Source organism: Dermacentor andersoni, chromosome 2, assembly GCF_023375885.2.
Source record: "Dermacentor andersoni chromosome 2, qqDerAnde1_hic_scaffold, whole genome shotgun sequence".
Taxonomy (NCBI): Eukaryota; Metazoa; Arthropoda; class Arachnida; order Ixodida; family Ixodidae; genus Dermacentor; species Dermacentor andersoni.
In genome coordinates, this window is record NC_092815.1 from 178939033 (window position 1) to 178966843 (window position 27811).

A 27811-nucleotide genomic window follows, 5' to 3' on the forward strand; every position below is an offset into this window, starting at 1 on the left:
TAAAAGAACTTTATTTGAACGAGAACTTTCTGGAAGAGACTTTTAGTGTGTTACATGTTTTCGGGTTTAAACATTACCTAATGCAACAATTTTTTCTCTTTTTTTTAATTCTAATGCTGTACTATAAATCAGGCGAAGCGAGTATCCATCGTCAGCCAACGCCGACATCTCTAAATATATTGATCTTTATAAGAGAGAGAGAGAGAGAAACAACTTCATGTAGTCGCCTGTAGAACGACACCATGACTAAATGGCGCCGTGACGCGGGCCCTGACGTCTTCTCAGCGGGTGGTCCCTACTCAACTCCAGCGCGTGTTACTCCCGCGGTCGGTCGCCCTGAGGGGCAACGTTCCGTCGGTTTCGCTCGGCCTTTGTCTTTCAAGAGCCGCCGAGACCTGCTGGACGGCCCAGGTTTGGCTTTCGTGGTCGTAGCATTCCGCCGCAGCCGCAAGTCGCGGCGGAATCGTTGTACTTGTCGAAGCTTCGTCGGGGAACTTGGTGCAATCCCATAGGATGTGCATCAGGGTGGCCCTCTCCCGCTGGCACACGCGGCACACATCACTCACATATAATTTTGGGTATAGATGAGTCATTAACACTGGGGTGGGTAATGAACCAGTTTGCAATTGTCTGAACAGCACCGCCTCCGCTCGGCTCAGCCTCGGGTACCGGGGTGGGAAAGTCCTTCGAGCCAGGCGGTGGAACTGTGTAAGTTCGTTGAACGTCGTCATGCGGTCCTTGGCACTACACCACGTTGGACGGTCGGTTGCAGCGGCGCGGTTGGTTAGTGCTCGCGCCACTGCGTCTGCCGTCTCGTTGTGGTTATCGTGCTTCTCCGACGCATCGTTGCCCGAAAGCAGAAAGGAGTCCACAATCTCGCATGAAAGTTCGATCGCTGTCTCCTTCGGTTTTCGAGGCACTGTCTACTATGTCCCGTCAATCATGTCATGGACACTCGACTGCCCATAGACGGTCAGCCAATTCTCAATGAGCGCCTGCTAATCCCGAGTAAAAGTTCGTGCATGCATGTACAGTACGCCACTCCAATCTTCTAGCAAGCGGAGAAACGGCGGTTTTTAGCCAGTTTCCTAGTGCCGCTAGCTTGCCGCTTACAGGCAACACTGTCAGACGCCAATCTTGAAGGATTACCTTAAGTGCAACGTAGAAAAACAGTGAAATAGCTGCAATCGACAAGGCAATGCTATCGGCACTGCTCCAGCAGCAGCAGAGAGGAAACGTTATATAGCTTGAGGAGATCGCCGGCTTACCCTCGCACGCTTTCACTCGCACATACAGCGCGCGGCGAAGATGTTATCGCCCTCGGATTTTATGCGGAACCTCAAGGCGACGCCGACGATAGAAATGTGTCTGGAGTGTTTCATTGTTATCGCAATAAAAGCGACGAGAGAGAAAAGACGCAAGGAGAAAAGCGGATAAGGGGGTGCAGCGGCACCACGAGGCGGAAAACAGAGGGTATGGCGAAAGCGCGAGAAGCGCAGTGCCGTGACGGTAGCAACGAGATGACGCCACAGTAGCGCGAGTCGTGGGGGAGGTTTGTCGGCGGATGCTTCTGTGAATCGCGCCCACGCGTCACCAACGCGATGGTTCTCGCGATCTCCAAACACTTGGCCTACACTTGGCCCCTTTTGCAACGTGCTGCACTACACGAATTGTCTACGCCATCCAATATATAGCAAAATGAAAACATGTATAGAGTTGTGCTCAAATTTCGCATTAGGAAGTACCGTAATCGTCAGTGATTTTTTATGAACAGCAACATCATTTGCAATCTTATTGCTACCCGACGTCAGCAAAAATTTGCCGATAGAAAAATTAATAAAGCTATGCCTTCAAGTTTACAACTCTGCAGCCAAGGAGTAAGGAAGGAGAGCACAGTTCTGTAACGTAACATAACGTAAAAATATATTGTCGGTGAAGTCCGGCCCGGATTTAAGATATCGTGTAATGTTTCCGAACTTTTCTACTTTCTTAGTGTGACCATTTTTTTTAGTAAAGATTGTCTACAGGGACTCTCTACCGTTTTTCGATAACCTATTTTGTAGCGTAATAGAAAGCCTATACAATTCGATCTGTCTACGCATGCAGCGGTTTAATCTTTTTGAAGACGAGTATAAATGTATAAAACAGATTTTTTCGGTTAGAGTAACCTCTTAAAGGGTCCCTGAAATGGTTCGGACGAATTCTGTAAACGCGTAGGGTGCAGCTACAGTAAATCATTCGCACAATTTGCGTGAAGCGTCTTATATTAAGACAGCTACGGACGATTACGAGTTACCCTCCTCCATAGCCATGTATTTCTCAACTCGTTGGCCGAGTGATCGGAGCTAAGCTCAGTCTTCGCTGGGTCTGCGTCATGATGGGACCTCGTGTGCGTCTATTTCCGGTTGTCTTGAAGCCAGCGCCCAAACAAAGCCTCTCAACCTCTCCGCCAGCCACTTGGCAGTCGACCCATAGAATAAAGAATCAGCTGTTCGATCCCAAGCGAGATCTATCGAAGCAGCGTGCGTTGCGAGCATTCTGTCGCAGCACCGAGCGTGTCCGGTGTTCCAGTAACCATCAGGCGAGCTTGACGTTTCGACGAATGGGTGGAGGCGTAAACCACGGAGGAAGGAAACTAAGGAGAGGCCCTACCCCCTCCGCGCGCTAGGAGAAAAGTGTGGCGGAAATGACGTATAGTTTCTCATTTCTTTTGCTGCTTTTTTATTTTTTTTGCTGCATGGCCACGCCTTTTGGGCCACAATGGCGGCGTTGTTCTGATTTTTTGAGCGCGCACACGTGTTGCTCTGGTAGGTTTCGTGCCGTGGCAAAGGCGCTGTGTGGGCGGGTTTGCGTTAGTCACCGTGTCTTGTTGCGCTGTGTTACCTGCACAGTGCTCTGCCGGATGTTGCGCGAGCGCGCGCGCTCCGCGTGCGAAACCACGCGCAGCGCGGCGTGGTTTCGCGAAAGATGTAAACAAGAGAGGAGGTTGGCACAAAAGGCGGAGCATCGCCATGAGCAACGCCAACTTCCGGCTTCACTTTTGCTTCACAAAGAGTGACGTCAGGGCCTCTCCTTAGTTTCCTTCCTCCGTGGCGTAAACTAACGCCCCTCCATACTACTAGATGTGATAAAGGAGCTTAGCGTAGACGTACGTCAGCGGCCTGATCGGTCTGCACGGTCCACCCACCTGGTGGCGCAAAGAGTAACCAGTTAAACGTGGTGGTCGCCGTGGTGGTTGGTCGTGGCTCGCGGACGCTCCTGTGGACGAGGCTTCAGCGACTTCGTTCGTAGCTAAGTACTCTTTTATCTTTATTAGCTAGTGTTTTGAAGTGTTTTCTTTTGCATGGAGTAGGGGCGCAAATTTTGAATTTTTGGTAGGAGTAGGAAACGTACCGGCTTTGTCTAGGTCTGGCGGATCCCCCGTTAGGCCTAGGGGGTATTTCTTTCAGCTAGCTCTTCGGATTCTTACATGGAGTAGGGAGTGATAATTCTTTGTTTTTGTTTGGGATAGCGGTCGTGGTCGGGTTTGCGTGAGTGATTTGGCGAACTTGCTCGTTGGGTCTAGGGACGTAGGCCTAGCGATGACATCGAAAAACGTGAAGGCCGCGGGGGACGGGGAGCAAGTGCAGTGCGACGAGTGCCTGCGCTGGTGCTTCCTCGACGAGACTAAATTCCAGAATTTAGCAGACGCGGTGGGGTCTAGCTTCACGTGCAGGTCGTGCGAGGGCGTCAGGGAAGCCGTCCAAAAACTGGAAGGGAATTGGGCGGCTAAGTTTGAAGAGCTTAAGGCAAACCGGAGGGAGGAGCAGGAGAAGCGGGTAGCACTGGAGGCGAAGGTTGAAAATTTCGTGAAGGTGGAGGCGGCCCAGGCCGCGCAGTTGGTGAGGACTGTGGCCGAGCTTGGGGAGGCGAAAGAACGGAGCGCCGAACTGCAAAGGCGGCTCGACGCTCTTGAGACTCGGGCAGCGGACAATGTCGGGTCAGGGCACCAAAGCGAGGGCAAAGTGGAAGGCAGGGAGCCAAAGCAAGCGGTCGCCAGCTCGCCGCCGGTGAATCGGCGTAGCTATAGCGAAGCAGCGCAACACGCCCCGAGTGAGGCGACGCTGCAGCCACAGGAAGCCGGTAAGCAGGGAGAGGTAGGAGAGAATGAAAGAGTGATTATCGCTGGCGACTCAAACATGGCTGGGTGCTCAAAAGCAATTGTGGAGAGGGTGAAAGGCGACAAAAGAGTGGCGGTAGGGACATTTCCAGGGCAGACACTGGGTTCTGTCATGGAGCGAGCAAAAGAAAAGCTCACGGAAAATGCCCACGTGCGCAACCTTGTCGTAGTAGCAGGTGGGCTAAATGACGTCCTGAACAGGAAAGGGCCAGGACTAGCCCAGCGCTTGGCGAAGGGGGTGGACGACTTGCGCGAGCTATCCCCTCAGGTGCAGATCGTGGTGTGCACGGTGCCGGAGGTGCCTGTGCGTGACAGTCATGTACAAAGAGCCGTAATGGCTGCCAATGAGGCAATATGGAAAATGAGCCGAGAGAAAGGATTCGAAGTTGTCGAGGTAAACAGGGAAGTGAGAAGTTGTGGTGGTTTTAAACGAGATGGGATCCACTTCAATTACAGGCTAGCACGAGAAGTGGGCTGGCGACTTGGGGGTCGCGCTGTTGCTTTTTTAGGGGGCCCGCGGGCGCTCAGGAGGTCAGAGTAGGTAGTAATAAAGAAGGTCCCCTAGGGGAACATCAGAAGAGCATCGCCGTCGATAACAGGAAAAGGAGGAAAACAAGAACAAGAGCTCGCCATGCAATAGGCTACATAAACATGCAGGGCGGCAGAAGAAAGGAAAAGTGGGCAGAGATTGAGGAGCAGTTACATAGAGAACAAATAGGGGTGTATGCGGTTACAGAAACGCACCTTAGAGACTCAGAAGAGCCGCCAGTTATTGGGAATTATGTATGGGAAGGGTGCAACAGAACTAAGTCGGAAAGAAAGGGAGGGGGAGTCGGAATGCTCATCCATCAGGGAGCCAAATGGAAAAGAGTAAATTCACAATGTCAAGAGCATCTTTGGTTATCAGGTACAATGAGTGGGAAAGAAACTTGGCTTGGAGTTACGTATTTGTGGACCGGAATAAATTGCACAGAGAAGAATAAAGAGTTAGTGGAATGCATAAGCGCTGATATCAGGGGTTTCGGGAATGGTGCTGAGATAGTCCTATTAGGTGACATGAATGCCCACATACAGGATTTAGACGGCTATACCGACAATAACGGGAAGTCAATGCTAGACCTTTGCGAGCAACATAATCTCGTGATCGTGAATACAGGGCCTAAGTGTGAAGGACAGATCACGTGGGAAGTGGGAAACCGGCAATCGACCATTGATTACTGTCTGATGACAGAAGGAATTCATGATAAGTTGAGAGAAATGGTCATCGATGAGGAAGGGTTTAGCAGCATAGGGAGTGACCATAAACGCATCATTTTGAAAATGGGATATGTAGTTGGGAAAGAGAGCAACGAAAGCAAAATGGCCAGTCCAAATTTGAACGCTGAACAAATAGCAAATATAGTCACTAGAGTGGAGGAAGAAATTGGCAAGTTGCCAAGTAAGGGGTGGGAATATGGTGAGCTTCTAAGTGTAGTAACGACAGAAATACGGAAAGAGAAACAACATGTTCATTGGAAAGGAAAAAAGAAACCGAAAAGCTGGTGGAACAAGGAGATACGAGAAGCCATCGCCGAACGACAGAAAGCATCTCGAGAGCACAGGCAGGCAAAGAAGGCGCAGTTGCCACAGGATGAAGTAACCAGTAAATGGGAAATATACCGGGAGAAAAAGTCCATGGTTCAAATACTGGTGCAAGCAAAATTAAAAGGTGAAAGTGAACGTTGGTTGTCAGAAATACGTGAGAAAAAGAAGGCTGCACCTAGAATATTTTGGAATCACATAAAATTATTAGGCAGGAAGGCAACAACAATACAACAACATATCCTAGACGAAGATGAAAACAGACTGGAAGGAGAAGCAGCAATAAATTACATCCAAAAAGTAACAGCCGAATCTTTCCAAGGCAAGGACAAGGTTGTATTTGAAGAAAAAAAGAGCATGAAAGAGAACCAAGGGGGAAAGGAGCTAGTGCTTACAAATTTAAACTGGAAGAAAGCGGAAGAGAAAATTCCTAAGCGCACAGCCACAGGGCTAGACGAGGTTCCCGTTAGGCTGATAAATGAACTGGGACCAAAAAGTAAGGAAGCTCTCGTGAAAGCAGTTGAAAAAGCTTTAAAAGATAGACGAATACCAGACAGTTGGCGACAAAGTAGAATGAATTTAATTTATAAAGGTAAGGGGGAGAAAGACAGAATTCACTCGTATAGACCGTTGACCATTACATCGGTAATATACAGGCTAGCAATGCAGGCAGTGAAATTAAAGCTTCAAGCATGGGCAGAAAATAATGGCATTTTGGGAGAGCTTCAGAATGGCTTTAGAATAGGTAGGCGTTTGGATGATAACTTGTTTGTTCTTACTCAGTGTATTGAAATATCAAAAGCAGAAAGCAGACCGTTGTATGTAGCCTTTTTGGACATTACAGGAGCATACGACAACGTAGACCGCAGCATTTTGTGGGATATTCTGGAAGGGGAAGGCTTAGGTAACGATTGTATACAGCTCTTGAGAGAGATTTACCTAGAAAATACTGTTTGCGTTGAATGGGAAGGGATGAGGAGCGCGGAGAAAGTTCATATCAACAAGGGACTGAGGCAGGGGTGCCCTTTATCCCCGCTGCTGTTTATGATGTACATGGTGAGGATGGAGAGGGCGCTAGAAGGAAGTAATATCGGGTTTAATCTCTCATACAAACAGGCAGGTACAGTAATAGAGCAGCAACTCCCAGGTTTATTTTATGCGGACGACATTGTGTTGCTCGCAAACAAGCAAAGTGATTTGCAACGTCTGGCTAATATCTGTGGACAGGAGGGCAACAAGTTAGGTTTGAAATTTAGTGTTAGAAAATCAGGTGTTATTGTATTCAATGAAAACAGTGAACAGACAGTGGAGATACAGGGCCAAGAAATACCTCGGGTAACAGAATATAAATACCTTGGTATATGGATAAACGAAGGCAACGGATATATGGAAACACAGGAAAAAACCATAACAGTCAAGGGGAAGAGAAATGCAGCCATAATGAAGCACAGAGCGCTATGGGGATACAATAGGTACGAGGTCCTCCGAGGTATGTGGAAAGGGGTAATGGTTCCAGGACTTACTTTTGGAAATGCGGTTGTTTGCTTTAAATCAGGGGTACAATCAGGACTCGACGGGAACCAAAGGTCAGTGGGTCGCCTCGCATTGGGCGCTCACGGGAAGACTACAAATGAAGCTGTGCAAGGGGATATGGGCTGGACTAGTTTTGAAGTGAGGGAAGCCCGCAGTAAAATTGAGTACGAAGAACGGCTGAGGAATATGGAGGAAAGTAAATGGGCTGGGAGAGTGTTCAGGTATCTGTACAGGCAAAACATTGATTCACAGTGGAGGAAAAGAACTAGGAAGCTTACCAGCAAGTATGCGGCCTGTGGGGTGGGCAACACAGCAACAAAGAAGGTCAAGCGGAAAGTCAGAGAGGCTGAATTAATCTCATGGGTGGCGGCAATGGAAAAGAAACCTGCCATGAGTAACTACTTAAGGGGAAAAAACGAAATTAGGAAAGAAACCATTTATGATAACTCAAAGGGAAGCTCATTACTTTTCGAAGCGAGATCGGGATGCCTTAGAACACGCACCTATAAAGCGAGATATAAGAATGAAGAAGAAACATGTGCTTGCTGCGGTAAAGCTAGGGAAACGACGGAACATATTTTATTAGAATGTGAGGACGTCTACCCAGCGGTCGATTTAGGCACCACTGGCCTCCTTGAAGCCCTTGGGTTCAGCGGGAGCAGTGGTAAAGCAAACAGGTCCGCAATAGACATCAGTAAGAGGCGATTGGAGGATTGGTGGAAGAAAAGTAGGGAAACGACAAAAGACGGAGACGTACAAAAGCACAGTTCGCAATAGGGTATCAGAAAATTTGGACGTGGTAGTTCATAGTGGTTTTTTTTTTTTTTTTTTTTTTTTTTTTTTTCATTGGTGAACATAGGTAGGATATTAGGCAGCATAGTAGTAAGAGCTTGGTGGCGCAAGCCACCGCCCCGTTCCAAAGGGGACGCTCATAACATCCATCCATCCATCCATCCATCTAAACAAAGAGCTACAATTGCTTTAACCAAGTGTAAAACATTTTAAACATTTGGAAAAACAATGTGTTCATGAATACGCGCCTTAAAAACGTACACCAGCAGCAAAGTAGAATGCACTTCGTTACTGCTATATTAGTTCTGTTCGGTTGATCTCCGTGTTACCAGGTGGCTGCACCGTGCTGGCCGTTCACGTTTGCGCCTCCCATGGCGCCTCCGCTCATCCCGTAGAACGCCCAGGCCCAGTCCGCTTGGGCTTGCGTTTAGCCAAATGCCGAGTACGTGAAACACTATTGTGGTAGTAATCCTCCGGGGTAAAGCGACGGCTGCAAACACACAAATCCTGGCGCCGGTCGGATACCGATCTTCCGACGCACTGCAGCCAATCCGCTCGTCTGCGGCCTTGCAGAGGGACACTATGTCGCAGCTTGACATGTTGCCAGTCGCTACGTTTGCAGGCCACAGCCTGACAAAGGCGAACCATGGTGCTCGCGAAAAGAAATGTCGAGACCAACACTGACCACGGAGCTCTAAACACGGAGCACGTTGTAACACAACCAGACGACACTTGCTGTGTGCCCAGTCTCGTGTAGTAATGAATTGTCCTTGTGCATCCCGTTTGTTACTTTTTTTATAGACAAATTAACTAGCATTCCAACTACTACGAACATCCGTTTGCCATAAAGTTGGAAAAATTATCGATTATGCGCCCTGGGCAGCCAATAGGATAACTCGCCCCACTGGCGCGATATGGTTACCTCGCGTCACCTGGCCAGGGGCGGCGGCGCAATGCGATCGCAAGCGATGTACCGTAGACTTTTTACGCGGGGCACTTAGATGCGTCAAGGAATCGCAAGGACCTACCATAACGACTCATTACATTTTTACAAAATCGTAAAGATCGCCTCAGGGTCCCTTTAGATGGACTGGCATACATCCAGGGTATGTCATGCAGACTTCGAGTACTGGGTATTTGCCACTCGGTAGAGCACAGACCGAGGACACGTACTGTGGGGTCTCACCCGAGCTCTTGAGACAAAGGAACACAGCAGTGCAGACAGTCACAAAGGCATTTATTGCACCTTTTATGCACCAATCTATGGCTAGCCGAATTATCGATAGAACATGCCGATGGGCGCGTGACAAATCTAGGAAGTCCTACTCGCCGCGACCGGATAATGTTCGCCCCAAGCAGGACACTAACGTCTGGTCGTTCGCGCGTACGGTCACGCGAACGGTGGCGCGCTCTAACGATCGGGTTCGTCCATTTCGGTGTAGGCCCCGCGAAACAGTCTCGTAGAAGCATGGATCGGCGCACACGCCGCACCGCTTGCCGATTCTGAGCCAAAAGGAAAAGCCTATTAAGAGCCTACATGTCGCGAGACATTCGGGGAAAACAGCATATTAGGGGACGCGTGACAGTCGCGCATTCCCACAATACTCAGCATACCCAGAGAGCACATACCCAGTCCAGTGACCCACGTCAGCATGAAAGAGGTTTGAAGAGCGGCGCGTATGTACACATTGCCACATACTCAGTGACCCAAGTTCGTCCAATGGTTGGTTTCGAAACCTGTTACCTCAGCACAGTACCCCGATTAGCTACCCATTTGACCACTGACCACTCAGAGACGCAGGTTGGCAGGAAAACTGTCAGAAGATTGGTAGCCCACAGAAAGTGCCCGACGTACCCTAAGAACTCCCAAGGCATTGCTGCAGTACCGTTCCTTATTTTAAGATTTTCACTAAACCTTATCTGATTTGTTTTCTGGCCATTAACGCTGCCACTGTTCGGCAATTCACCCGTTTAAAGATTTTGGAGATCGCCGATCTGAGCCACCTTTCAGGATGCCCTAACTGAATGTAAGAAACTACTCACCGACACGCCGATAAGTTAGAAGCACGTAAACAATTCCATGCAATACAATAATGCACACAAACTAAACATAACTCTCCATGCACCGGTTTTTGGTTACTTGACGGTACAGATTGGTTGACAGTTTCATTGTGATTTTGGTACCACTTTCAAAGTCAAATATAGAATTCCTTGTTTATGGGATTCAAACATGTTCGTTTCCGTCAATGTGACAGTCACCCCATTCCCACCACAACTCGGACATGTCCTGAGTGGTAGACAGTCCCTTTAGGCTTTAATGTGAATTCAAAACATATGGCGTGAAATCGAAGGCGCCAATTTTCTTCTGGGCACTTCCAACGGAATGTAAGACAGCAGGCGGCCTTGTGGCATCAAGCTTCAAGAAACAATCCGCAGAGAAATCTGGCTATCTATGTGGAATTCTGACGGCATCCGTGTACGGCATCCGTGTCATACAGCCAGTCATACATACCAGCCCCTTATGGATGGTCGATTAATTTATTCAATAGACTATTCATCATTCATCGTTTTAGCCTTTAATCGAATAATCACTTTTGATGCAGGTTTTTTCATAGATCAGTTTATGATAATTTTTTGCCATGCACTTTTGAAACTGTTATCTACTTTTGTAGGATCCTATTTTAACGTTTGAGAGATGGAACAAAGTTTTAAACACGAGTGTAACATGTTTGATAGGTCATTTGACTAGCATGTTTGAACACTAGCATTCCGGTTTTTGGCACTAGCCTGCTCAGTCACTACTGACATTACAAGCAGCAGATACGAGGGGGCTACTTAATCCAATTTAAACGTAGAGTTATGTGCTCCTAACGGGCCCCCAAAACACTAATTATAATATGGCCTCTATATTAAAGAACATCCGTCTCGCAAATCTCGCCCTGCAAAAATTTTTGGAATCCAACTTACCGTACCAATACCCAGCTTTCTCTTTTCGTCTCCAGTTGCAAGCTACACATCACAGAATAGAAGAAGGCAAACCCTGCCCAAAATTTGAGTGTCAAGGAAGCACAAGAGCTCGTCGCAGAACTCCCATGATGGCCACGACAGACAATACGCAGCATGTCACTGCCATCTCGAAAGCCGTGTGCTGCAGACTCTGCTACACACAATCGTCCTGTGTAGACTAGCAGCGCAAAGATAAAAAAATTTGTCTTGTTGAGATGGCAGACATATGTTAAATTTATTGAATTTCCTATTAGCAATTTTGTATAACTGAGAATGCTCTTGCGATCACGTAGTCAGCCAATAGTTTTGGTGGGTCCAACTGGTTGCAAACTCTCGCAACACTGTAGAAGTGAGCAAGCAACTTTTCACGATTCTTTAGCAATTGTAAACTCCCCACTGCACGCAGTGCAGTAAAACTTGGCTCTCATGTTTACAGCAGCCTCTACAGCGGATTGGCCATGTTTTCTTACTATGTTCAAAAAGTGTTTCAGGACCCCTTTAAGAACCGAGGTTAAAGACGACATGCAGAGAAATTTCAAACCACTTCCTTGATATAGCTAAATAATAAAGTTGGCCTTTGACCAATTATGCAGAGAAGCCGAACTGTTTCAAACCATTGTCACTAATGAGAACTGTGGTCTCATCACTAGCATACAAGCTCTTGTCCAAAGAAGCTTCACAGTGACAGTTGAAAACTGACCAGCAGACTTGGTGACCAGCACATGAGCAATGTGCTGCTTACAAAGACACAGAAACATATGTAAAAAAAGACCTGTATTGCATCCAGACTCTCATACAAATTCACTTCGAGAGAGGGGAAATAAACGGTTGCACAGAAACATAAGCCAATCCTGTAATTATGCCAACAGATACAAACTTTTCTACTGCCATGCTTTAAGCGCACACTGAGGAAACAAACCAAAGATAATTTTAAGGGCTAAATAAGACATGAAAGGGGACAGTCGGCAGTTTTCATCAAATGCCAAGCAGCCGGCCACAGGTGCAGCCCCGCATGTCAATCTTGACAATGACAGCACTGTATTTCAGTTCGTTGGTAGTGGTGGTCGTCTTGCATTAGATGTGCTCATGCTATGGCGGCGGTAGAAGGCTCAGTCACACGGTGGTTCCAGTTACCACATCGGTTAATGTGTTACCAGTACAATACACTGAACAAGGACTGCGAGCAGCAGGTGACCAAGGAGTCCAACCACATAGAGAAACCCGGAAAAACTAGCACATGCGTGCAAGCCTGCTGTGCCGGCAATAGGCACGTTAATTTTCTCTGGGAGCTACATGAGCCCGATGGTCTCCAACACCAAAGCGAAAGGGTGACACCGTGGACACACCTTGGCACGCGCAACAGCTGTGAAAGCAAGCAAGGGCATCATCTGGTGCGAGGACAATCGAGAAATTGCACTGCACTCTAATACAATACACAATTTGGTAGTAAGTCTCAAAAACAGTCTCAATATAGCGGCAAAAAAGACGGGAAGAATAAAGGCGTAGAGCAATTACAAGGGTTTCTTGCTACACAAATTAAACCACAGTGAAATATTCCAAGGAGCACACAATGGACACAAGAACGAACAGCGTTACAGCAAAAACTATGGATGCTACTAACTCTCTGGGTTTGGCCTAGCAAACCAAGCACTGAGGGGAAGCAGTCTGCTGCTACTGCTGGGAAATTATACACACCAGTAATTATATTCTGAAACTCTCCACAATTTGACAAAGTTAGCAAAGCTGATGAGAACACTATTGCAATGCAAGATTTAAGGAAGAAATACCTGCAAACACTAGATATGAAGCCTATTTTTACGTGCAATGTTACTGCTACAACGCCCTGCATACCAAAAAATCCCACTGACAAACAGACTGGTTATGTACTGCAACACACAGAAAAGAACTCCTGGTCTCTTCCTTTTATGGTAACCAAGAGAGTTCAAAGCAACTAAACAACAGTCTTCTGCTGGCAGCTGCCAAGCAACGAAGGCGGAAAAAAAAAAAAAAAAAGGACTTGCTCAAAATACAGCCTAAGGGTCGGACACCAATCGGCTGATCGCTGTTCCGGCCAGTCTAACACAACTGTGGGGTAAATGAATGGACTGTAGATGCGAGCCAAAAGGAAAAAAAAACTGCCAGTAGAAAAACAAACGCCACCAAGGCAGAAACGAAAAAAAAATTAATAAAGCCCAGGAACATCGGTAAAGAGCAGTATAGTCTGCGCAATGCACTGCGTCTCAGCCAAAGCCCAAGCAGCACTGGGAGAACAAAAACTTAAGCAAAAGGTGTTTAACAACTACAGGATCAAACTCTACCCTAAAAAAACCAAGAAAATGCCAAAGTGCAAGAAGGAGTAATCTAGATCATGATAAGCAAAGGATGTGCTGTGCCAGAGCATCAAGCCGCGCAAGGCAGCAGCAGCAGCCAGTTAGCAAATTCCAGGGGTCAAAATTCAAAAGGTGTTCTGGTGAATGGACACCACCACGAGGAAAGCCATAAAACACTGCAGGCAACTCCTTTTCATTTGCTCATACACAAGATGAGAAGAGAAAGCCTATCTCAGAGATCCATGTTTTACACAGCAATGCGATCTAGTGGTAACACATGGAAGCAAACATCTACAAGGCAGGAAAAAAAAAAGTGCAACGAGTATGCCGTCTGCACAAAGTAACGCATTAACGAAGCTTTCCTAAACCAGCGAACACCAAGGCCGCATGGAGGATAGCAGAAAAGGGGCAGTCAAACAAGAAGTGTCATGTTCACAAATCGGGTCTGTTCTCAAATCTGTCATTCATTAGTTCCGAGGTCTCATTTGTCAAGGTCCGCATTTTTTTTCTTCTCGGTAGCCACTGCAAGTTGCAAATGCTCCCGTCATCTTTGCCGAACCGGTTCGCTCATCAGTTTCCTCGAGAGTTGAACTATCATGCAAGACCCCTCTGAGCAAAGCGGGAGCCCGGAGTTGAAAAAGCTTGCTTGCACTTGCAGGATGTGGAAAGAGAAGGTGACCAAGAAATGTTCAAGCCATAAGCTTGAAGTTATGAGCAAGTTGGAAGAATGCTTCACAGCAGAGTTGCCACCCTTGATACATCTATCTACCTAAATTGATTTCTCTGCAAGACAATGAAAGGTCTTCCTCAATCCGCTGCAATGATAAAAAACGGAGTGCGAAGCAAATGGGATAGTAAAACTAGCAACGTGGTTGCTTTTTGTCAGGTTGACTCACTGCCCTGCCGGCATACGTTTTCAAGCAGACAACTTGATGGGATGAACTGACATATAGGTCAGGGTTAAATTGCTACCACATGGCAGCAGCTTGTTCCACGCTGTAGTGGTCTGTTATGCGTGTCACTGTCAGCCTTCTTTTGTAGTCGCAGTCACGGTAATAATAAAACTCTGGGTTCCTGGATTGGGGAGAAACTCCCCTTCCTGCATGGTACAAGTGAGGTAGCCGTCGTCAAAGAAGAGTGCAGTCAAACGAGGACTCCTTCGTGGAGGAGAGGATCACGCAAAGCTGCGCTCCCTAACCAGTGGATTCAAAATGAACAAATGTTTAACACGGGCATCACCTGGAGACATCCTCGCAAAGAGAGAGAGAGTGGGAGCACAGTCCTGAGAGAAAGTTTCTGTAGCCTGTAATCCTGAGGGAGGGGCGTCATAGGAATGAAACTGGTGCATGTCGGCGCAAAAAAAAAAAAAGACTGCTTTCAGCTCCACTGTGGGAATGGCGTTTTGAACGCAACTCTGTTTTAGAAGCCCCCACCCTCGCAAAAAAAGCCAGCAGAAGGCCTTGAGCTGCTATCGTCAAAGTATATGTGATGAAGTTTTTTTTTGTTTTTATAGTTTTCTAGAACCTGCTGCTGAAAGCAAGCAGCATCCCACTTACAAGTTTCTTTGCTGTTGTGTTTAGCCTATGAATTCAGTTGACGTGTTACAACTAAGATTAGTGGTCTGCGTGTCTCATCTTCACTGCAGCTACAAAAAAAGAAAAACAATTGAACATTGAAGCACTGTTAACCCATTCGAGGCGGTCAACATGAGATTTTCTTTTTTCTTGTGTAACATCCGAAGCAGAGGGAACGAGAGCTTTTCTTTTTCTTCCAGTGCTCTTGGCTCCCCTCACAAATTTTACAAGTGTGTAACAGCAATGCAGTTGTGACGCCAGCTTCAACGGTAATAACTGCTTGCAAAGGGAAAGGGATTGGGAAACAACTGAACTTATTGGAGAAACTTGGCACAAAAACCAACCGATAACATGTCTTGAACTTTCTTTTTTCTTCTTTTTGTGTCTTTCACAAGTTGCACACGCAAACATGCCAATAAAGGCCTCAACAACATCTCGCAGAACATTTCTGAGCATAACCCGTCCATGGAAGAACAGCAGATGTGTAAGAAAAGGCTGCTTGGCAATGCAAGGCGTGCATGCAAAATTATCAGGTTTCAACTATCCGACCGACTTGGTAAAAAAAGTTTTTTTTTGCTTGTTTATCTCTCTGACAGACTTTTTGCCTTCTATGTTTTTTTTTCTGTTCCATCCCACACGCAATGTCTCGCATCACATCAGGTCATCAAGCATCCGAAAAAAAAAAAAACGTGTGTCGTGGCAAAAGGCGCCACCTTGTCATAGGACACACACCTGCACACGCGCATACACACACACACAAAAAAAAAAGTTTCTCCAACAAGTATCAAAAATAAAAGCTCTCGTTCGTCGCGTAACGTTTATACAATAAAAAAAACGGGAGGGACGGAAACACAAAACACGAAAGTGTTTCTCGCCTCCATCAAAAACGCCTCCTCTCTGCTCAAGCGTGAGCGGCAGACTCGCAACACCGACTACTAAAGTCGGTCAGCCCAAACGGCAATACAGCTGCTTTCATCACGAGCGCCGCCCGCCGTGACCAAAAGTTTTACACGACTGGCGCGTTTTTTTTTACATACACATGTCACATATGCTACTGAAAGCTGCACATGTGTAAAGAAACGCACCTTTTTTTTTTTTTCACAGCCCTGGCAACCACAAAAACACGAGGTTGCCTTTGCGCCTGCGCCCAAGATGAGAGGGGGAGGAAGGTCACCCTCTAAGCAAGTCTTGTCACTGTCAGCGCGCAGCTCATAGCCTCCGAAAACCAGAAGGCCACCACCATTGTAACAAGTGTCGGCAAAACACACTGATGCACAGTTTCGATCACACTCGTCTAGAGAATGCAAGCGGTGTTGTGCAAGTTGCCACAAACACATTCATGAGTAACACTGGCTTTAAGAAGGGACAAGGCACTTCGAAAAACAATTTTTTAAACAATCTGAATGAAATTTCCACAATTAATGTATTTTTACCAGCCGAATTCAAAAATGCATTTCTTTTTCTATGATAGATATTTTTTATGATATCCAAAACAGGATGTTCTTTGTTAGAAGCCTGATTAGCTCATCAACAGCAACTTGCATGCTAACACAGAGCACACGGAATCGATTCTGAATGTTCATAGGGTGTTGTAACCTATAAATTGTTTTAGGCCATTTCGAAGCAAAGTTATAGGTCGTCAAATGTAGCCATAAAAAATGCCCATATTCATATCTTTCTATTATCTAGGTCGGTATTTTCCGTGACTAAGTTTGAAAACCTATAACATCACTTCGAAATGACCTAAAGCAACGATTTGTAGGTTACGACACCCTATGAACATTCAGAATCGGTTCCGTATGCTGTAGGTTGCTGTGTGTGTTACTGTTAATTCGGTAATTAGGCTCCAAACAAAGAACATTCTGTTTTGGATGTTATAGAAAATATTTATCGTAGAGAACACAAGTTGCACTTTTGAAATCAGCTGATAAAAATACACTGTCTAAATTTCATTCAAATAGCTTTACAAAAATTTTTTTATTTTTTGAAGTGCCTCATCCCCCCCCCTTAAAGCTTTCTTCCCAGACTTGCATAGCTGAACAGTGTGGTTGGCTCCTGGTTTTCCAGAAATCTGTCTGGAATCCAGCGTGCGCAGCATAACAGCAAGTCTTGCACCACATAGCACTCCACAGCACACCACTCGTGTGCTCCAGAGAGATGCAATCAGAGGGAGGGCCTGTAGGGCATGCAAGCTTCAGCAAGAACTGTTGCACAAAGCGCTCGTCTTGGTCTAAAACAGCAGCCGACTGCTGCCTGACGGACAGCTGCAGCAAGATGTCGCCGCAGCTTGGTGCCTAAAAGCTTGGAGGGGCAAAGCCGTGCTTCCTGTGGCCTCTCGCCATTGGCTGACGCCCACTACGCCAGTATTCATTTGATGCAGAACAAACAAAGGAGGGTTCCCTTCCTCCCCACACCCAAACGTAGTATACATGTGTATATATATACAATGCACTCTCCTCCACGCACTCCCTCCCTCATTACTCTCCCCTGTGGAGGAGCACTCTCTCTCTTTCACATTTGCACTTTGTGTCGATCAAACCCACTTTCTCCAACATTTGTTTCCTAAAGAGAGAGAAGGAAAAAAAATGTGACATGTTGATGAAGAACAAGGTCAACAACATCATCAACTGCCCTGCTCCCTAATCCCCTCCTCTTTTTTTTCTTGTGGCCAACACTCCTAATACACCACTACAAGGGGGGGGGGGGGGAGAAAAAGACTGCATTTAACAAAATGTGCTACTTTAGTTCACTAACCGCCATTCCTTGTAAGTGAGGCACAGGCAACCGCACGCATATTTACAATGCTGAAATTGTCTTTGGTGGTGGTGCTTGAGCCTCAATTCTAGAAGACAATCAAGGCCAGCTAAATCCAGATACCTGGAAAAGTGAGTTTCGCGAGTTTGACTCGCTGCCCAAACCATGCCGAAGTCAAATGCACGAGGCTTTCATTACACTAACTTCATAATGTTCGGGCCTTCATGCACAAACTAGGGTGTGCTGCTATTATTTAGTGCCAGCAATGGGTCTCTTTCATAGAAAAAGAAAATAAAAGACTGCAAAGGCTTACTTTCAAAGCCTGGTGTTCATGCCGATGTACAAGCCCTAAACAAAGGAAGTGCAATCGCACACCAACACCACACTCAAAATCTCCTTCAATGCTCCCCACCTGCCCCTAATAAAGCACCACTTCACACAATCACCGCAGGTAATCCTTGGGAACCCTTTGGAACAGTGCTGAGCAAATGTTGCAGAAAGAAACTTCCTGAATACAAAGAAGCAGTCCTTTACCTACCCCGTTACTCCTGGTCCAGTGGTGCAAAGGAGTGTGGCCACAAGAAAAAAAAAAAAAAAAAGAGACTGGGAGGAGAGGGACGGCCACCTAATACGTTCAGACACAATCCCCTCTCAGTTGCTCGGGGGCGAGCCAGCCTGCGGCTGTGGTGGCTGCGAAGAGGAAGAGGAAGATGGAGGCGATGGCTGCTGCTGCTGCTGCTGCTGCCTATTGCTGTTGCTGCCACCTCCGCCACCACCTCTGCGTGGTCCCATCCGGGGGTGCATGGGGTAGGGTCCCTGGCCACCCACCATCTGGTTCCGGTTCACCAAGGCCCGGATCTGGCGCTGGGCAGCCTGCACGCATTTGCACAGGGAGACTTGACATCAAGCACACGAAACAGCGGCAAAACGTCTTCAGGCACAAGAGGGCCTGCACCAAATGCCAGAATGCACTCAACCTGCAGCAATGGTGCAATCTGGATATAAAAAAGAAGACCCTTTTGAAGCAACCTGGAGCAACAATTCCAGTCAGTGCAGATTGACACAATTGGTACAGCATTTCCACTACTGCTCTTCCTTTCTGGAAGAATACGCCTCATCCTCATAGAATACGCCTCATCCTTGCCCTCTGTCATCAATTAATTCTCTGAGGTCACCGATTCCCCTTCTAATCTCCACTTCCTTATTATCCTGTCGAGCGAGTGAGGTTCTGGCAACTTGTTCATGGTGTGGCCCGCAACCAGAACGGTCTGTAATACCCAAAAGTATTTTCTATGTAGATCCATTATAACAGATTAGGACTATACTGACACAACCAAAAAGCAAAACGACTACCCTAAAAAGTGAGAAGAATGGGCGATCATGAAAGAGGGGAAAAGGGAGCTTACTACACGTGGGGGTGGGAGTTCCCTAGGAGATACCAAAACTCTGAATGGCAAACTTCACAGCAGCGCACACTGTGCTGCCGTGAAGCCACACTTCAAGCCAAACTTCCCAACTTCCTAACCTAACTTCAAAATTAAATTTTTTTTTTTGTGCAAGTTATAATCACAAGAACACTGCGCCTACTAAAGTCATGGATGAAACGTCACCACTTGGCTTCGTTTTCTTTTAACGTGAGACATTGCTATTGAAATAATGTTCCCCATTTTCTTTTATCAATATTGAGGAAATATTCCAGTCTTACTAGGATTTTTTTGCAATTTCAAATGTGTAATTCGTTTTGCTGCAGGTGAAGTAGTTCGTAAGATAAAATTTCACTTCCATTGTTTAAAGGGACATGAAAGCAAAACAAATCAGTTTAGACTGATTGTTTCACACAGTACACTGCAGGCAGTCATTTCAAAATAATAGTTTGGTTATTAGATGAGAAAATGAAGGTCGAAATATCAGTATTTGAATTTCGCACCGAAACCCAGACGCCAGTACATCAGTGTGACGTCCGGGATTCCAAAGTGTGCTTTTGCATTTGGGCTGCATTGGCTAAGTAAAGGTTCCAGAAATTTAAATTAAATTATGGGGGTTTTACGTGCCAAAACCACTTTCTGATTATGAGGCACGCCGTAGTGGGGGACTCCGAAATTTGGACCACCTGGGGTTCTTTAACGTGCACCTAAATCTAAGTACACGGGTGTTTTCGCATTTCGCCCCCATCGTGTTCCAGAAATTTGCCATGTTTAATATTTGGTTCCATTAGAACACAATGTAGTCAATCTGTACCGCTATATAATTAAGTAGGCCCTAGAAGATGCCATCAAAATCCATGACGTCACAACGACCAGGTGCGGGAACTTCAAGGAGGTGTTGCCACCCGTCCTTCATTCTTACGCTTTTTCTGGCTTACCAAGAGTTATCGTAGTAGGAGTGGTGTTTTTGGCGTCCTAGAGAGGTAATTTACTGATGCAGAAGAATTGATTTCACTCTTTAGTGTCCCTTTAAGGCCACAATGGAAAATAAATAGCACAATAAACATTTTTAAGGCATCGTTAAACAGCATAAAAAGCATAGCAAGCACTTGATCTGACCATTAGAAGATATATTTATCAACCCATTGAATATAAGACCACAAAATGAGCAACCATGTAGCAGAAAATGTAGCAAAATATAATTGATTTCCGACACAAAAACAAAATTCTGCTTGCTATACTTTATACGCATTTGTTCTGCAAAAAAAAAAAAGTTATTGCTATCTGTTCCTGGTGTTAAGATATCGAAGCCTGAATATTGGATGGAGACCAAATTTTTTTTGTTTTGAGAAAAGCACAAGAACAGCACGAAATATATGGGGACCTGGCGTCTGGAACAAACATCTTTTGCTATTCGCTCGACACAAATAACTTTCAGGACACATCCAATCTTGTGTGCTGATTACAAATATGCAATTTGTATCTTTTCTGTAAGTCAATAAAAAAAGTTAAAATTCTTGTGTTGAAGGGGGACCTGGGTTCTAAAACGTTTTTATTTTTCTGTTCAATCTGACCTAAGCTTCACTGTTTTGTTCAGTTTTTCACGCTGATTTCAAATGTATAATTAGATTTTTTGATTGCTGCTCTAGTTCAGAAAGTATTAGCATCTGAAAATAAACTTAATGGGTGTTTCTCACGGGGCTTTTTGGCAATTCCGCGTTGCTAAACACAAAAAGTGCATGACCTGAATGCCAAAGACTTGCATTGGGGGTGATGCTATGCCCATTTGTTTGAAAGCACTCTAATGGTAAGAAAGCAGACCAATATTTACTGTGAATACTTTCTTATTTTCACTCATTACTATTTTTTATTGTAATTTGCAAAATGACACTAGTGTGACAGAAACAGCATCACCCCCTAGATCACTTCAATATGAATACACCAATACCAAACTTATCGTATTTAGTCAAATCTAGGCCGATAGATTTTTTTTTTTTTTAGATAACCATATACCAATCTTGGGTCTGCTTAGTTTCGAGGATTTTAAAAAACGTGCCAGTTTTAACTTATATTAATAAATACGGTGCATAGCTAATACCATCTAGAAAAGTCAGTATCGCAGCTGCTACTAGCCGTGCCAGTAGCCGATTGAAGTACATGAGCATCGTCGCCATTTTGACCAGGGTCTAACTGGTTTAGCATGGCGTTATCGCAATGACACCAAACAGGTAATGCCACTGTGCCGCTGCTTTCAAATGAAAAGTTGTGCTAGCCACAGAGGCATCGCCAAACGTTCAAGCTGGGCGCGACTTCCGCATTGATGAGAAAGGCGTCCGTCGTTGGGGGGGGGGGGGGGGGGGGGGGCTGCAACAAGATGACAGCGATAAGAAAGTGACATAGAATGAGCTCAGCATGTTCATATTCAATAAATGCTGCTTTCATCTTGCGAACGCTGTCCTCACTCTATTTTGTTCGCCTACATTCAAGGTAAGTTTTTTTTTTTCCTTGAAGAAAAGGGACCGCTCTTTGAAATGAGACAAGATGTCCACTCTACGATGCGTGAAACGGCAGCTACGTTTCGCAGAAGTGCCATTTTAGTATGAATTTCGGCTCTAATTTTGCTAGTAACAATGAAATGAAGCAATGCTACGGCTAAAATACTGATCGAATACATACCTTAAAAATTCGGTCTGGTTGTGTAAAAAGGGCTGTAGATTTCAGAAACACCATTTTCAAAAAGTCAGTCTTTTTCGCAATTTTTTTCGTCCCAAAGACCTGTGTCCCCACTTAATCAGCTCCAAAAGTTCTTTTGCACATTCTCGGCCCCTGTGGCCACAGTCTCGTGTCGTTCACCCAGTCACTGCCTATGACGTCTCCCAAAATAGAGGTTTGCCAAGTCGCACAGGCATCATACGCACTTATTAAAAACACGGAGGCAGTTGAGGCAAGCAATGGTGGTGTCACCACCTGATCAAGCATTTCAGCGCCCACAGGATCGCCGCAAGAAGTGTCAACACAGTGAGAAACTAAGGACGGGCCCTTGCTTCCTTCTGTAATGATGATGAGGTTAACGTGCTGTTGGGCTAGCTGCGAAGCATCGATGGAAGGAGGGCTTTGCTCTTTTGCATGGTTTGGCCACTTCGGTGCAGGCTCGGAGCAATTTTCCGCTAAAATGCCGTTTTGGCGCACGATGGAGCAAAGGTCCACTCTCGGTGCAGTTTGCGCAATTGGCGTACCTATTCCACCACTGCACTTCGGTTGCAACAGGTGGTACCAGCCGTTCTGTTCATGACGGCCGTTCAGGCAGTGAGCCGTCACCTGCGACCTGCGGCCTCTCGTTCCATCAACGCTTTAGTTTTTCTTCCCTAAGCTTGACAGGCCTTTAGGCAAGCGTCTCCTGACACACCACAAGACAAAAGCCGGTGCACCAGCCGCGTGAACGCAAGTGAAAGCAGACGACGACGACCCACGCAAACCAGCAGCAACGGCAGAGACGGCGGCGCAAGCATAACAAAAATAAAAAACAATATGGCTGCTTTGGTCACGCCAGCCTATGGAAGGCGCAAGATGAGGGGCTCGCCTTGTGCGCGTGCGCTCTGCCCTATCAGAGGCCAGAAATCACCCTTCAGAAAAGTGGCAAGAGAAGTCGTTCTGCTTGAGCAGTGCCATTTTGAGCAGGCGCAAAATGCGCACAAGGAAACCAGCTTAAAAAGCCCAATATGGCGGCGGTTGGCTGGCGGCTGTGGCGGACGCTGGAACTCTTGAACCAATTTAGCCTGGCTCCCACGGCATTATGAAAGCAGATTTTTTTTTCTTATTTACCGATCAAAATCGGCTATAATAATTTGAGGACAGGTGCTTGAAGGCACAAACGTTCCTCAAATGCATTTTTTTTCGAAATCAATTTTTCAGCCATGTTTTATCATTCTAGAACATGCAAACCCCCTTAAAAATTTGGCATGTGGCCCGCAAAAAACGCAGTGCAACAGGATAGCTAAAACTAAGCAGGTATGTTTCTGGATGTTCAAAGACTGCAAGTTAGAATTTTGATGTTTGTATCTGTGCTTAAGCCAAAGTTTCGAAATTTTTATGTTACAGCTTTACAAATGTGAATTCATCTTAGTGATTTATACAGAATTTCAAACTTTACAGTGTCCTAAGACACTACTATATCGTAGTTCTTGTGCACCCTCTGATTCGCCAGCATTCAGGTAAAAGAAAGAATGACGAGAATTGAATGAGTAGAAGGGACACAGTGCCAATCCCAAAATTTTTGACTAAAAAAAACTACAGTGAAACCTCGTTAAACCATAATTGGCCAGAGCTCGAAAAGAGTATGTACCAAACGGTAGTACTGTTTAACCGAAATAGCATGAGATCACCCACTTACCTGTTGAAAACAGAACTCTGAGAGAGTGCGATGAAAGGGGAAAAACATGCAGTATTTATTCACTTCGCGCGACGAAAGTGTTATTTTCGTTTGATGCCGCGGCGCATAGCACGACGACAGCAGCCTCAAACTTACTGAAGCTGCATGCCAGCTTTTCAGCCCTCTTCTCGGCAAACACTCACATGGCAGATTTCTCGTTGGCGTTACATATTCTAAGTGCATGCGCGCAGTAATGCTGCAGGCGTCCCGGGGCGCCTTTTTCATTGCCGGGTGCCGGAGTTTGGAATACTTTTCGTTTGGAATAGAGTTACGTTATCGCGCCCCAGTTCTTGTCGCGATGACTGCATTCATGAGGCTGACGTAACGTGCAGCTTCTGCCACTGTCGGGCCTGAATCACCCATGCTGTTGCTTTCCGTGTCGTCCTCATCACTGTCACTAGTCGACACTTCGGCAACAGAGGCAACGATGGCGAAAAGTCTAACCTCGTAGTCGACATCTCTTCGCAGTAGCAGCAGCGCTCCCGAGCAACTTCTTCGCATTACAAATGCCACACACCGTAGGCAACAGCAGGTCTCTGTCGCGTGCCAGCGTTGACTTCTTCGTGTCACGTTCGATAGCACGGACGATATCTAATTTTTCTTCTATGCTGAGCACCCGGCGCCCTTTTTATCCAAGCTTCGGCATGACGCGAGTCCTCGCTAGCACGACGCCACAACGCTCTCTGGTGCGGCATCGAAATGATGTTGATGTTGATGTGGTTTCACGTGCAAACGCACAGGGCGCTTGGAGGCAGTTCTGATCTCTGAGGCTTGTTGTTCTGCCGGGCCTCCCGATGGAGACGACGCACTGCCGAGTTTGCGCGACGAAAAGTGGAAACACTATGTTTTAACCAATGCGTACGCACTAAGCTGGTACGGTTTATGCGGATACAAAACACATTATGTTCAATGGCCGCCGCGTCGGTGATTTGACTTCACTACTTTTAAAACGAAACTACTGTTTAAGTTGGTACGGTTTAATGAGGTTTTACTGTACATGTGAGAAAAACAAAAACGCAAGGAAGAGGGGAAATAGTAATTGGACACAAGAACGCTTCCGCTGATGTTGACATTACGCGCACATACAGGCTCGTAACAGGATCCACAATGCACCAACACGAACCCATATACACACGAGAGGCACACGCAAGAAGTACGGGAATCAGTATCGGCACATCATCTGCGGTCTCCGAACTATGCAAGAGGACAAGCGGTAATGGTCGATGCAGTACGAGATTGCAGGAAGCAGTGGCTTATCTTCGGTGTGATATTATCATCAGCTGTCTGACACAACCGCCTGCTCTTTCTTGCCCTGGGAAGCAGAGACGGCTTGCGCTTTGTTTTCCATAGACGCGTGTCCTGTTTCGAACTTTTCTTTTTTTTTTTTTTTTTGAAGGGAGGGTCGATTTGGTTTTACGTTCACAATGTGATATCAACAAATAAACTGCGAATCAATAGTTTTCAAAGCAGGCCCACTGGCATGCCTAGCAGACGAGCTCTATACTGGCAGTGTCAGGGCACTAGGTGGCATAGTAACAGCGAATCAGTAGGTGCCTCTGAGCGTGCTGGCACACTGAGCCAATAGGAGGGCCACGAACTTCTTCAGAACGGCCCCCAATCGTTTTACATTTGCCCCTTTCCTATGCGGCCATTGTGGGTGAGAACGCAGGAAACTGAAAGAAGGAACTTTGAGCTTTTCGAACAATACCAATATGGCGGTGCTCCGCAGTGGGAAAGACTGAGGTAGCTATATGAACTCCACTGTTACTGCATGATTTTGGGCTCTTTTCTCGCTGTCTGCGCTGACGAAATTTTTTTGGACACTTGGGGTGCGTTTCTGGGCAAATCATTTTCATACAGTGTAGATTAGGCATTACAGATGCCGAAACAAGTACCATATCTACTCAAATCTAGGCCGGCCCCGATTCTAAGCCGACCCCCGAATGTCCGAAGCCAGATAAGATAAACTTACCTGGAATGTAGACGAAAAAAAAAAGAAAGAAACGGAGGACAGCTTTCACAAAATAAAAACAGCATTTATTTAATATGAACATGCTGAGCTCACTCTAGGTTATGATCGCTGCTAGCCCAGACCACACGCACGCTTGCGGACACGTGCAAGCTCACGTCAGCAAGCGCAGACAGTGCGGCACGGCTTGCAGGCACTGAAACGCAGCGCAATCTCGGTCAACATCTCCTTGTTATTGTGCGCTTATTTTCCTTATCGCTGTCATCTCCTTGTTGCGGCCATGCATAAAGCGTCTCCCCCCATTGCTCCCTCGAACGACAGACATTTTTCTCATTGATGCCAAAGTGCCGCCCGGCTTGGACGTTTGACGATGCCTTGGTGGCTAGCACAACTTTTCGTTTGAAAGTGGGACTATAGTGGCATCGCCTGTTTGATGCCATTACGACAACGCCATGCCGTGGACCGCGCCGCACGCCAATATGACACAGGTCAAAATAGTGGCGTCTCATGTCCTTCAGTTGGCTACAGGCTAATAGCGGCTGCAATACTGACTTTTCTAGATGGCACTAGCTATGCATTATATTTATCATATTCAATTACAAACCGGCGCATTTTTAAAATCCTCGAATCTAAGCCGACCCTAGAGTTTGGTACATGATTCCAAAAAAGCTATCAGCCTAGATTTTAACAAATACGGTAGTTCCTCAAAATCGTTTCACAACTCAGTTTTTATGACCCCTGTTCCCCCTTAACCAACCAGCCTTCACTCACGGTACGTATGTCCGACGTCACGGTAAGCCATTCTGAGGCGTAAATGTGGAGGAAGAATGGCCAGCGAGAAAAATGAGCATGCTCACGTGAGTGCTGAAGAAGTCACCCAGGAGGTGCACTGGGGTCTCCTCAGTGTTGGCGTTCTGGCTCTCCTCAGGCAGCTTTATGAGCGCACGTGTCAGCCGCTGCAGCTCTCGAACCTGCAACACACACAAGCAACCCAGACGATAAACCACTATAAACCACTAATGAACAGTGGTGCCAATGAACCAACTATTGAGCCACGACGATGACATGTAGTGTTTAAGGGGGGTACGCAGCAAATAAAATCGTCAATTCGGTCACATTTTTTAATCGTCTGATTTACTTATTCTTTAGAATTCAGAACCTTCGTTCGCCTAGTGAAGTACTGTGACAAAACATGCAGTAGAAATCAAGAAAGCGGCACTTTCCTAGTGGGCTGTCATAAAGAACTGCTAGGAAATTGGGCTTCGGGAGGTGCCATCGCACTGCGTATCGTGTGACTTTTCACTGACGGAGTGCTGCCATCTTGGTAGTACCGTAAACAGGAGAGATCAAAGCTTAAGATAACCATAGCGCCCTATTTCTGCACACAAAAATAAAAACAAAAGCGATCGCGAAAAGGGGGAAAACTAGCATCGCAATTCGTTACTGCAGTCACGTGGGGCAAACAGAGTGATCCTACTGGCTGAGGCAGATTTTAATCACTGGCACATTTATTTTGTGTGCACAAGTGTGATTGCTGACTGCTGATAGGATGGCAAAGAGTTTGAAACTAGACAATCTACATGTTAACACTAAAAAATTCCGAAGAGTGGATGAAAATGTAAAAAAAACGTGACCTCATGGTGCCGTCAAGCATGTTTAAGGCTAAATAAATGCTTTCCTGCAATGATTCAGACAAATAAAACTTTTGGGCAATGTTTCCAAAGCTTTTAATGTTCGGGCAGTTGCTGTCACTCACCCTTCACCATTTTGAAAATAATGAAGGCAGAATCGTTCTGTTATTCGTATATAAGTCCTAAAGCATTGCGAAGTGCTACAAAGGTGTACATTTTTGCCTGCATGCCATAAACATTATTATAATTCACCTTTTCCTAAAGTCACTTGCAATGCACCATGCATAACAAAGTTAAATTTTTTTCTTATGCTTTCTGTGCAGTAAAAAAGAACAATATATTTATAGCACAAAATAGAACATTGTAAACATTGACAAAATTCAAAACTAATTTCTATGATTTGCATTGATTAAAAGTTGTGGGATGGCAATTACAGGGTGTCAATTGTTGTGAATAAGAAACTATACCACATAGCTTGGAACCAATTTAGATCAGCATTTGTCAATTGTGAGCTACGATTACAGTCAAACCTCTATATATAGAACACGGATATATCAAATTATTGCGTATATCGAACACTTTCTATATCACCTGGAAAATTGCATGCATTTTTTATTTATTTCAGACGG

At 45.9% G+C, this 27811-nt stretch overlaps 1 protein-coding gene across 3 annotated transcripts in view; it reads right to left on the bottom strand.

The window, feature by feature from the left end:
* Positions 1-11832: 11832 nt before the first annotated feature.
* Positions 11833-27811, bottom strand: part of Imp (IGF-II mRNA-binding protein) — a 68499-nt gene continuing 52520 nt past the window's right edge. For all 3 annotated transcript variants that reach the window (XM_055075995.2, XM_050187170.3, XM_072286599.1), the window contains 2 exons: positions 26409-26522; positions 11833-18602 (listed from right to left, as the gene is read on the bottom strand). In XM_055075995.2, the coding sequence (XP_054931970.2) occupies positions 18381-18602; positions 26409-26522 (336 nt within the window). In that variant the 3' untranslated portion in view covers positions 11833-18380. The remainder of the gene's footprint in view (positions 18603-26408; positions 26523-27811) is intronic.